Source organism: Actinia tenebrosa, unplaced genomic scaffold (genome assembly GCF_029948245.1).
Source record: "Actinia tenebrosa isolate PJP-AT-01 unplaced genomic scaffold, QUT_ActTen_1.0 PGA_scaffold17__23_contigs__length_9995812, whole genome shotgun sequence".
Taxonomy (NCBI): domain Eukaryota; kingdom Metazoa; phylum Cnidaria; class Anthozoa; order Actiniaria; family Actiniidae; genus Actinia; species Actinia tenebrosa.
This window is the reverse complement of record NW_028292577.1, coordinates 886,203-898,899: the sequence shown is the minus strand read 5'-3', so window position 1 is coordinate 898,899 and position 12,697 is coordinate 886,203. Positions and strand designations below refer to the sequence as shown.

The window sequence follows — 12,697 nt, the reverse complement described above, 5'->3', positions numbered from 1 at the left end:
GATGTGAGGTTTCCGTTTCAATTTATTGCAATCAAAACTTTTCAAACAACTCAATAATTTTTCAACTGAATTATGATGGATGTTGGCTTGTTTTTACGACTTACGAGGGGGGAGTGCATGCAGGTCCATCTCAGTCATATGTGTCAATTTTTTCTCCTAACGCATGACATCAATGTTGCGACCACATTAATTCAATCATTGTTTTGCTTTGATGTCATGAAAGTGAGGTTATATGCGTTGATACACACAGGAAAAAACGCGGACGATGTATTTTTAATATGCGTAAGTCGTACATGCGTTTTTTCCAGTGACAATAAGAAAACTCATTAACCCATTAACCTCAGCTGCATTTCAAACCGCTAACATCTGTAATATTATTTGAAGCATCAATTTTGTTTAGTCTAAACATATGAATTCATCTTTTTTATTGGCAATATATGCAATTTCATTCATAATTATTTTAATTCATCTAATTTTAAACTCATCAAAGAATTCATTCAATTTTCATTTTGACTATCTAGTTACTGATGCACAGTTCAAACAGTTTATTTTTGATAGCTTTGAATATTTTTCCTGGATGATACTTTACTGTCATCTCCATCATCCGTACAATTTACGTTGTAAAGGACAAACAATTAATACTCTTTCTTTGTCAATAACATCGTAAGCAGCAACAAACTGGCTGTGTATCCTTTGTATGGGAATGAATGTAGAGGGCCCTTCCATTTCAAACAAGTTTCTGCACCAAATTTCATGTGGTCTGCCAATCCTGTGTCTTTCTGGATGTCGCTGATACCATCGAACCTTTGCCATACACAATGATTCCTGCTTGCCATCAATTATAATGGTTTGTTTAAGAAAGAAATCGACAACACCGGGGCGCAAGTCAAATGAATCGGTCTCAATACTGCCACTATATTGGCCACACCAACTTGCAAGAATGAAGGAAGAACGTTCCAGTCTAGAGTCAGAGGACCCTAGCTTTGTCCCCGAATATCCAATGGTACTAATTCTCTCAAACGTATCGGTAACACATTCAATGACCGAGTGTTGAGGTAAAATTGTTTCATAAGCTTTAAAGAGATATTCTGTATAGTCATCATCAAGAACATCAATGGATCGAGGTGAAAAACATGAGTATGCATTCATATTGCTCCACTCTAAGCAACGTAGTACTTGACCAACTGAAAGATTAAGTGTTGATGGTATTGATGGGATGCTTTCGCCAAGTGTTCCTACTTGTTGTACCTCCTGAAGAAGTTGAAATACTGGTTGGAAAGTTTTTCGAAATCTCTCTGGTAAAGGGATATCTCTTAGTTCATGCTTTTGGAGAAATTTTCTCATGATTTGTATTTCAACAGATCTATTGTTAGTTCGAAACGCTCCTAAAATCCCATTGAAACGTTCGAAGCTGAAAAGCCAAAATGAATATACAGGCCCGTAATCTAAAATACATTGTTTGAGGTGCAGGTGTAGATGCATGTTTGGCGTAACACGTTCCTTCCCATATCTTTTTTCAAACGATTTACAAAATTCCACTAGGTAATCATGTCCTTCTTGTAGCTCTTCAGTTGTAATAAGTGGAGAGCAAAGGTGAAAGCAGGACAATACGAATAACCTCCACAGCTCCAAATCATCTGTTGGAACGATATTCCAAATGCAGAATACAGAATACAAGAGAGTCCATGTTTTCCACTGATCAGCAGTAAATCCTCCAAACGATGTTGATATCTTTTTCGGGAGACGCCCAATAAATGATGGTGCTTTGACGTCATCTACCTTTTCCTGGATTTTATTCAAATTTTCTTTAGAAATAATTGGCGTTTCAGCATTTAGCCATACATTTTTCATTAAATGTTTTGCTGTCCCTAAAAACAAATTGTGCATAGGATCAACAACATGGTAACGAGTACAATCGAAGTAAGGCAACTGTAAGAGTTCAGAATATCTTGTTCCAGTGGAAGTTTCAATTTGGTTTCGTTCATCAGCGGTTGTTGCATTGAGTATTTTCTGAGCCTCTCTTCGGTGCTCTTCATTTGTCCTTGGTGTATCGTCATCTTCGAAACCTGAAAAATCCATGCTACTAAAATCTCCGGGAAAAAATCTTGTGCACTTTGAGCACCCTCGGTGAGCAGTACATCCTAAGAAACCGCAAACTTTTCTTAGTGCAGGAATGTCACAAGCAATACAAAGGAGGGCAGCTCGAAAACATCTTGCTGTTCTACTCCCATGAGGCCGAACTTGGATGCCTTCGTGCCACAATAAGTTCAATTCGGCTACAAGTGGTTGTAAGTACGTATTGATATTCAATTTGGGCTCGTGTGGACCAGGTATTACCCCAACTATTATTACGTTTTCCTCTTTGTACCTTTCTTTTCTCGGAAGATTTAGGAGGACCATATATATGACTCCAACGCTATAGACACTGTGCTTAAAAGGCTGAAACCAGTCAACATTCAGCATAAAAGCATAATTATTAGGCTGGGCAAGGAAAGGAGTGCCGTTAAAATATTGCCAATCTTTCCACACTTGGCCATCGTAAATATCAACTAAAATATCGTCCGGTACATTCCGATTTCTCCAAATCTCACATTTTTGTACAAAGTCTGGTCGCTTAATAAAGTGAGTTAGAGTGTCTCTGATGCTTTTATAACAATAGACTTTATGTGGGTACAATTTCGTCTGTCCATTTTTCAAACGAATTTCCTTAAGCAATTCCGCTCCACAAGGTGTGCGGCGAAACAATTGACGGTGATTCGGAAAAGCAATGTGAGAACATGGTTTAGCAATGACACGCCCGAATCTTGTTGTTATGCAGTCTTGAAAACGGTATAGGGTGTTGCATTTCGGACAAACAACATACTTTGAATGCTTATCTTTAAAAGAAAGATAATTTTTCAAGAGTTTGAAGGAGCTCGGGAAAACCAATACTGCGGTTGGGAAAATGATTGGCAAAAGCTCACACAAAACCTCAAAAATCGCTTTAAAAAAGGCGAGGAGAATATCAATGCCTCGGTCTGGTACAGAAAAGTATGCAGACCAAAAGCACACAAACAAGGCAATCCAGTTAATAAGGGTCACTCGGGAACTTGCTTCGACGGCAACGCTTATTTCTGCACTAGATTGTTCAAAATCTCTTTCTACGTCTTCGATATCAATATCCCAAGTTTCAACCAATCTCCTTCTTTCATTTCCTCTTATCTCTTCATGGTCAGATTCACTGTCCAACTTGTCATCCCAAAACACTTGATCTTCTTCCTCAAAGTTATTTATTCCGTCTCCTTTAAACATAAGCAAATACGATGTATTTTATTCATTCGGCATTGTATAACTGCAACATAGTATAAGATAAAGTCTGAAACCATTATAATACTAGAAAAAAAAAATGTCAGTAAAAAAAACCTCATGGGCTAAGGGACCGGTCATTATTTAAGTTGGGGGGGGGGGGGGGGGGGGGGGGAGAAAAAATTGGGGGGGGGGGGGGCCTGAAATTTTTGCTAGTGAAAGTCTTGAAATTTAAAAATGACTTTTAGGGAAAATTTTTAAATTTTTTACTACAATCCATGGGGGGTTTTCGATAAACGTGGATGCCTTCAAATGGGGGGCCTTGAAATTTTTTTGCGTCACTGACAATTTCTCCTCCACCCCCCCCCCCCCTACCTCCAACTTAAATAATGACCGGTCCCTAAATGTATAATTTTGACCCAAATTTTGCTCTGAAAATAAATGATTTCCATTGAAAATAAAATATAAATTTCTAAGTCAGCAAAACAACAATTTATAATTCGTGAAAGAAAAATGATAAATCGAAAATAAAAAACCCAAGAGACATATTAAATAAATTACTTATAATTGTATTTCTCTAACTTGACAAACATGTTTTGCCGGATACCATGCTATCTCAGGATGACCACAGTCATGAATTGATTTGGAGACAAAAATGTACAGCAATATCCATTTGAACATAGTAAATTCTTTTTGGCGTTTTAAATGAGTTATCTCTAGCTATGATTTTATAAACTCTTTGAATGAACCTTTCTGAATGAACACTGAGGTTTTAATGGCAACCATAAGCCGATTACTTAATAATGCACCCTTCTTAAAAGTAACGGTGAAAACGAGGCTAAGATAGAAATAGAAAAGAATCATTTGTACCTCTAACTTAATCTCGCTTCAATAACACTAATGCTTGGTAGTAAATCCAATAGGGGAGCTAGATCATGTGCAAATCAGCCGCTTGTTAAAGATTCAGTCTTTTATCTATGCAGTTTGACTTTAACATTTAAAGATTATATAATCTAATCATCAAATAAACGTATAACATCAATACCTTTTTGTGAAGTAGCTGGTAAGAATTCGTCACTTGATGGTTGGTTTGTATTTGGCACATCAGAGGAGTCTTGATCAGTTTGGTCCAAAACGTTTATCTCGCTGTAGTCATTAGAAGAAGTGTCGTTCTGGCCGTCAATCTCGTGAGTGAAAATACTATCATTTGAGTCTTCGTCGTAATTCCGCTGTAATTGCCATTGATTTGTTAAAGGATCATAAAATTCTTCTTTGTGACGGCAAAATACTCTGTAATGTAAATCTTCGTTACAATGAAAGCAATGATAACGCTTTGACATCGCAGAAGACATTTTGTTTTCCAGAACTATATAATTAAAAAGACGGTGTGTATCATTGGGATAATTACTCAAAATCCAAGCATTTTGAATGGCTAACAGCCATATTCCAGCGTAATAAAGTTCCACGTCCATCAACCACATGCCACTGGACAAAAGCACGCCGGATCTTTATTACCGCGCCCTTTTCCTTAGAGCTGTCACTGTTGGCGGCAGATAATGGTACGATGGTTTTAGAGCTAGAAGCTAATCAAGTTTATTGCAATGATATTTCGTGAATCTAGGCTTTAGAAAAAATTTCATAACTTTATAAAATGGAGCAAATAGCTTTAAGATAATAAATATATTACTTAACATGAATCCTGGATACAACTTCAGCATTTTTATAAGACAGTTATTCCTTTTTTTATTATTAGACTTCATTATATGAACGTATATGTCATCACAAGTCACGTGATACGCCGTGATAGATAGGGGGTAGATTTGTTCGGTGGATGTGCTTATTCGTTCATTCGCCTTTTGGTCACAAACAGGTAACAAACTCTGTCGGTCATCTAGTTTCCCGCACATTCTATATCTTTGCTTATAAATTGCGTTCATTCGTCGCGATCAAAAAATGGGAAGAACATCTACACCTTTACCAGGACGCCCAATGCCAATCCATTCTGTTACTGCAACTACCAGTACAAGCAGTACCAGTAGACATACTGAAAATGGCGCCAATTCTCAAAGGCTTAACATACTTATTCCCTCTGTCCCTGGTGGTAACGAGGATGTGCTAAGAGAACACAGAAATCGCCTATTGCAAGCAACAAGCGAGAATGAGAACGTTGACCCCGACAGCGAAAAAGAAGAAATTTCTTCAAATTTCGAAACGATTGTGAAACAGCTTAAAGAACTGCAAGCACAAAACCGCCAAATACTAGCCGCCTTAAAAGAAAGCCAGCAGAACAAGGACAACAGCAAGACCAAGATTACTGTCTCAAAGGCTGTTGCAGTAAGTAAAGTGGCAATATTTAAAAAAGCAAGCTATTTTTATTGATAATTTTACTGGGAATTCTTGGCGCGAAGAGTAGTTGGTATAATTATGCAGCGGTATAATTTATGCAATGCTAAAATTGGCGGGAAACCCGCCATGGTAGTGGTTAATGCTACCAAACTTTACTATTGATTTCCAATAACAAGACACTGAATGATAATGATAATTTCCTTTTTTGTAAAGGAATTGATTTGATTTCGATTTTTTCCCCAATATTATACAATCACAGCCATACAAATAATGAAAACATTATTACTATGTCTAAGAATAACTTAAGGTACATCTTATGATTTTAATGAATTATATTATGTTATTACAGTCTGAAGTACGCTTGGTAGCAAAGAAATTACGGGACAGGGAAGAAAACCCTCTTATATGGGATTTTACTAAAGCGTAAGTATGAAAATTTAATAAAAATGATCTTGTCTGAATCATCCATAGTTTCTTTCCATATTAAGTTTCCACTTACCACTCAAATATGGCATTTCCTAATTAGTTTCAGAGATGACGTCAACGAACATATTAATAACGCAATAAGGGATAGAGTTATGAATGTTCATAAGGATGTCTCTGCCGTCGAGTTAGAAGGTATTTATGTATTTTATATTACGAAGTGCGAAAGGCCTTATGCACCTATCAAAGTTAACCCGGGGGGGAGGGGTGAGGACAAAGGGTGGTGGTGGTCCGGGGGGGGGGGGGGGGGAGGGGGTAACGAAATCCTTTTAGAAATATTCAAATGCCGAAGGGAGGGGAAGCAGTTTGAAATAAAATAACATGGAAAAAAAAAAAAAAAAAAAAAAAAAGAAAAAGAAAAAAAAAAGAAAAAAAACGAAACAAAACAAAACAAAGCAAAAACAAATGGATGCTAAAGGAGTAATTGTCGGCCAAATGCCAAAATTTCTAACAAATTTTGTCTCAAGTTTTAATATATGGGTACTTGATATAATTTCAGCTGCCCTTAAAAGTCACTTTCTGACGAGAAGAAAGAGAAACAAAAGAGAGCGTTCAGGGGCCCTTGGAAGGCATCAAAAGATGCAGCGGAAAACACAAAGAAAACAAAATGTGAGTAAACTGAATTTGCAACGATTATGACTTTGTTTAATAAGAAACTTTGACTGACGGTGGTTTTTTTTCTTTTTTCTTTTAGCTCCTAAAATCCAGATCCAAGGCAGCGGACTTGTCAACCTCGCTATCACCAGGGGACAAAGAGAAAGTCAAGGCAATTATGAAACTGGAGTATATGTCATCAGAGGAGTCGATGTCAGAGGCGGATGACCAGGCTGATGACGATACAGCGGACAGTGGCTCTAATAACGAAGGGGGCCCTACTAAGCAGAGTAAAGTTTTAATAAAACACCCTCTGCCATGGAGAAGCCCCCTAGCTAATCAGTTCATGGAAAGCATGGACCGAAAGGCAAAAAGGAGGCTGTCAGAGCGCAGTCTCACCATGCTTTTGAAGCGGAAAATCGGGGAGCCGTCAAGACGCCCAAGGCCATCTGGAGGTCCCGAATGGGCATTGAGAGCCTAAAGGTTTTTATCAAATCAAGGGCACTGGGACACCAAACGTGGTTGGGGTTTCTACGAGTTTTATGAATTAAATCTTGTGTCACTGTTCCTCCGTTCCTTTGGCCTGATTTCTAGGGTCTTCGTTCTTCTTTCGATTACTTGAACGTTATACTCGTTTACTTGAAGAAATCCAAAGGTCAAACGGTATAGCAGCGGCTATTTAAGCCTATTGACCTTTGGATTTCTTAAAGTAAACAAGTATAATGTTCAAATAATCGAAAGAAGAAGGAAAACCCTAGAAATCAGGCCAAAGGAACGGAGGAACAGTGACACAAGATTTAATTCATAAAACTCGTAGAAACCCAACCACGTTCGGTGTCCTTAATTAAGTTTTTGCAGTTATAAATGAAGTGTACTACTACAGAATATCTAAAAAGAATCGTACATAAGCCACAGATCGATTGACAACTAAATATATTATGATCTCCTTTCACAAATTCTGTCACAAGATGAAACAAACACCTGTAATTAATTTACAGAACTAGCATTTTCAATTAGTTGTAGTTAACAAATTGTTCATAGTTAATCAGTCGTCAAGAAAAGGAAATTCACAATAAAAATGTTTCAGTATGATTTATGTCTTTTTTCCAGCTTCTTAGTATAGGTTAGCTATGTTTAAAGTATGAGGTGGTTGTCACGACATATATCGTTTCTATTTTTTTTGGCCTGCCATAAGTGACAATAGCTGAAGACTGATAATATAGTTAAATTTAGCAAATATGATGAGCATAATTCAACTGAGCAAATATGGCTAAGACGCGCTGGTACATCTGAGGCATTAAGGGGGCATTAATCACATATACGGTCAGAGCATATCGCATGGTATATGTAAGGCATAAATCACATATACGGCCTGGAAAAATACAGGGTATATGTAAGGCATTAATCACATATACCGCCTGGGCAAAGACAGGGTATATGTAAGGCATTAATCACATATACGACCTGGGCAAAGACAGGGTATACGTAAGGCATTAATCACATATACGGCCTGGGCAAACACAGGTTATATGTAAGGCATAAATCACATATACGGCCTGGGGAAACACAGGGTATATGTAAGGCATAAATCACATATACGGCCTGGGCAAAGACAGGTTATATGTAAGGCATAAATCACATATACGGCCTGGGCAAAGACAGGGTATATGTAAGGCATAAATCACATATACGGCCTGGGAAAATACAGGGTATATGTAAGGCATTAATCACATATACGGCCTGGGCAAAGACAGGGTAAATGTAAGGCATTAATCACATATACGGCCTGGGAAAATACAGGGTATATGTAAGGCATGAATCACATATACGGCCTGGGGAAACACAGGGTATACGTAAGACATAAAACACATATACGGGCTGGGCAAATACGTGCACATATCAAATGAGCATTCACATTTACTACCGGGTAAATGTATGGATGATATGATATCTGCTATATATTTGCCGTTTGGGATTTTACTGGGCCATACGGACTTTGCCATCTGTGCCCATGGGATAAATGTGTAGGTACATATCATATACAGTCATTGGGCAAATATTGTTTACTATTAGTCAAATATGATATTTGCCCATATATTTGTCTATATGTTTGCCTACATGACAAATCCATTTTTTCGTCGAGTGAAGACAGCAGCGATATGATGCCAATATTAAGCGAGTATACAGTATTTGTATATCAAATCCAATAGATGCTGAACTCCCCAACTTCTTTTCTTACCCTCCATCCATCAAGGTCCCCGAACTATTCATTGCTGTCGAAAACATTGCTTCGGTGAAAGGCGGCATAGAAGCAAAGTGTGTCGCTCAAATAGTTGCAAATCACCTCACAAATGCAGCTGCTAGTAGACTGCTCACAAATTTACGAACAAAGATAGCGGATGAAGTCTTCTCTCACCTTTATCCCGAAGAGCAGGACACCAATTCAAATACTGATGCCCATATTGAAGTTGGCTTACATGACAGTGAGGACAATGTCAATGATGATACTGATGAAAATGAATACAGCGATGGTGACGATGCTGCTGGCACTGATGAAGATGGCGAGAGTGAGGAGGAAGACTTTTAATGGACTGCTGATATAGCTTTATCACTTTCGTTATTAATATATACTATAGATATTTATTTTTACACATTTATAGCACATTGTTCCTGTTTTAATTTCTATATCGACTGTAATAAAAATTTATTAAGGAAAAGTATGTTTATAAAAAGCGTAGCCCCCCCTCTCAATGCCTCATGTTGTGCCTGGCCCCCCCTTTTTTGGCAATTTTCCTCGGGTGGCCCCCCCCTCAAAACCACCAGCCCCCCCTCCCGATAAAAAATGAACGGTCCCTTACCTCGATAAGATGACCCTATCATTTCCGTAGCCAAGACAAACGTAACCAGTGTTCCTCCTTGGATAAAAATTCCGTGAAAAAAGCGAACTACGTAGAATAAGTACAGACTTGGCGAAAAAGCAGAGAGAACTCCAAATATACAATTAGCGATAATACAAACACACCATACAATCCGTCTGCCGTATTTATCTGACATCAAACCTGCTGCGAGTGCTCCTACAAGCGCACCAGCCATGTACACCGACTGAGCTGCCTCACTTTTATAAGCATTGCCACAAATAAGTCCCCATTCTGTCGCTATACTCGTAAAATTCGACGTATAAACAGACTTAGAGCAAGCAGTTCCGTCTGGTTTACAAAGAGGCTCGTTTGGCTGTCCAAGGCATTTCCATTGTGGTTGTGCGGCGAGAAACACACTGATAAGAAGTTGAAAGTACATGGGGATGGTAACAGTGTTCACTATGAAATACTGTATTCTTTGGTAAGGGCCGAATTCACCGATTTTAGTCAAAGCGGAGTCAAAGTTCATGGTGTTTTGTTGTTCTTTGTGATGTTTTACTTCAGAAGTGAAGGGTCTAGTGAGGCATAGCACGTTCAATCAGACGGCGCAGACGAGATCCACGTGGCAAAAAAGGGCAAAAGTTGGCTTTCATGCGCTCAACCGTCACGACTGTAACAAAGGTTTCAAATGTTTCATATACGACGAAACTGTCTATTATTTTAGCTTATTTTTACATCAAAAGAATCAAACTTCAGCAGTTAAAGATTAGTGAAACACAGAAATGCAAATTCTGAAGGGTCTGCGGAACAAATGCTCATTTGTCTTACACCCAAAATATAGAATGTCATGGCAACAATTTGCATAACGAAAAAGCTGCTGAAAACCTTTTTGAATCTTTGAAATGAAAAAGAACAAATAAAAGTAAAGAAAAAAGAAAAGAAAATAGGAAAAGAAAAAAAAGAAAAAGGGAATGAAAAGGAAAAGAAAAGGGGAAAAAAGAAAAGGAAAAATAGGCTCTTGGAGAAAACAATTAGAAAACATATGAAAATTCTGAAGGGGCTGTGAAACAAATATCCATTTATCTTACACCCGGCCTAAAATACAGAATGTTATGACAATCATTTGCAAAATGAAAAAACAACTGAAAACCTTTTTGAATTTTTCAAATAAAAAGTAACAAATAAAAGTAAAGAGAAAAAAATAGGACAAGAAAAAAATAGGACAAGAAAAAAAGGAAATGAAATGGGAAAAAAGGAAAAACAGGCTCTCAGAGAAAACAATTAGAAAACAAATGGTTAAATATATAAAGAAAACAAAAACAGGAGAGAAAAAGACAAGAAAAAAAACATCAAATATGTTTTTGCCTTGCTTTGCATAGTTATGGCTCTTTTCCCCATCCTCTCATTCAACACTCTACCTTAAAGTCTGGCTGCAGAGGGGGTGGGGCAGGAGGGCTTCAGCTCCCTCTTCCCACTTTTCCCCTTCTCCAATACTAGTCTCATATTTTCCAATCTTAGCCCCCCACTTTTTCCTTTACTTTTTTCAATCTTAACCCCCCTCCCCACTCCCCCAACTTTTTAGGGTGCTCTGTGGCCCCTGACCAAAGAGTTATCCTCCAAGAAAGCAGTTTTTAAATAAATTGTTATTAAAATAGGAAGACATAATACATCCTTGTTCTCTCAAATTCAAATGAAAAAATCAAATGTTTCATTAACTATTTACAAATCATTCATGAAAGGTGATAATAAGTCCTATATCTCTATCTCATAATTTCACATTTTCAATCCTAAAATTAAAATTTTCCATCTTTTCCTTCAAAATAAGTTATTCAAAAATATAAAGTGTTCATGTTTTTAAAATATATAACAAAAATATAAATTTAATCTTTTCCCTAACTTTTGAAGATGAGTTATACCATTAGCCTGGGATTATTTGAATGTTTTCTTGAATAGACAAATTTTAGTACCTGTCAATAAAAAAATAATAGTTTAACATAAAATTTAGAAAAATAAGGTCATATGAGCTTAAATCTGTGAAAGGCTGGTAGTTTATGACACTGGTCAGGGATTTTCCGAAAGGAAGGGCCAAATTCTAAAGTCTGTCATTTCATTTGGGCAGATAAATTCCAAAACAAAAAAGAAAAAAAAAACAAAGAAAGAGAAAAAACTGCCATTATTTTGTACGTTTTTTTTTTTGTGTGCAAAAAAGATTTAAAATCATTATATAAATTCTTAAAGTGGGGAAGGTGTGAAATGGTTTCAAAATACATTATGGGATTGATCATAAACTAAAGGGAAAGGAGGGGGGGGGGGGGGGGTAAGAGCAGAGAGTAGGTCACACAATTTTATACTACTCCTCGAAAGGATTGGGCTGTCTATAAAACTCTACATCCCAGTATTACCCCACACCTTTTTATTTACTTTATGACCAGTACCTAAATATATTAGGAGAGTTAGTTCCCTTTTCAAAATATATAATTCATAACCTTATGCACCAGATTGAAATATAACACTTTCTGCACTCTCTAGCCTCTCTAGTACAAGAGGCTAGTCAGTCCAGAACAATAATTATTCAAATTAGACGCCATATTTCAATTCGGTGTACGGCATTTTGGAAAGTTTCAAAAAATGCACACTTCAAGTACTATACTGGAATGAAAGTGAAATCACGTCTATAATATATGTGTAAGTGGTTAAAGTGTTTTGTATAATTATATTCCGTTGACCCGAAATTAATAATTAAAGTGTTTATACCACGGCGTAGAAGAGTAATTAATCATCATCGTCGTCTTCATCAGGCACAAATATATTCCATTCCTCTAGAAAACTTGCCAAATTCATAGACAGATACCCTCCAAAATAAATACAAGGAACAACGATTATCGACGCCTTCAGTAAACCAAAACTGCTTCTTGCCGGCTGTGATTTGACAGGTTCATAGCTTGAATAAACCACTCTCTTCAAATGATGGAGATTCGTGGAATTTAGAGTTTTTCTGGCATAAAATGCAAACATATTCCATTAGACATTCCCAAGAGTTTCCTACTACTGACAACGATTGACTCAAGAAAATCAAATCTCGAATAAATTCCGAATTTACACTTCGCTCACTTCGTTAATCATCGCTTCAT

The 12,697-nt window shown here is 37.2% G+C and overlaps 3 protein-coding genes and 1 long non-coding RNA gene across 4 annotated transcripts; 2 read left to right on the top strand and 2 right to left on the bottom strand.

The window, feature by feature from the left end:
* The first annotated feature begins 4,360 nt into the window (after positions 1–4,360).
* On the top strand, positions 4,361–6,307 carry LOC148910165 (uncharacterized). Its single transcript, XM_089031985.1, has 4 exons — positions 4,361–5,619; positions 5,981–6,054; positions 6,158–6,241; positions 6,304–6,307. Exons 1-4 carry the CDS (start codon positions 5,239–5,241, stop codon positions 6,305–6,307), a joined length of 543 nt encoding a protein of 180 aa, XP_088888111.1. The 5' UTR covers positions 4,361–5,238.
* A 151-nt stretch (positions 6,308–6,458) lies between these two features.
* LOC148910164 (uncharacterized) lies at positions 6,459–7,227 on the top strand. The gene is made up of 2 exons (XM_089032070.1): positions 6,459–6,723; positions 6,809–7,227. The coding sequence occupies exons 1-2, from the start codon at positions 6,520–6,522 to the stop codon at positions 7,187–7,189; spliced, it is 585 nt and encodes a 194-aa protein (XP_088888196.1). The 5' UTR covers positions 6,459–6,519; the 3' UTR covers positions 7,190–7,227.
* A 2,064-nt stretch (positions 7,228–9,291) lies between these two features.
* Positions 9,292–10,216, bottom strand: LOC148910163 (organic cation transporter protein-like). Its single transcript, XM_089031984.1, has 2 exons — positions 9,567–10,216; positions 9,292–9,338 (listed from the first exon to the last, which is right to left on the bottom strand). Exons 1-2 carry the CDS (start codon positions 10,093–10,095, stop codon positions 9,292–9,294), a joined length of 576 nt encoding a protein of 191 aa, XP_088888110.1. The 5' UTR covers positions 10,096–10,216.
* A 976-nt stretch (positions 10,217–11,192) lies between these two features.
* LOC116308909 (uncharacterized) lies at positions 11,193–12,696 on the bottom strand. Its single transcript, XR_004198551.2, has 2 exons — positions 12,321–12,696; positions 11,193–11,533 (listed from the first exon to the last, which is right to left on the bottom strand). It is a non-coding gene; the product is annotated as an uncharacterized LOC116308909 (long non-coding RNA).
* Position 12,697: the final 1 nt, after the last annotated feature.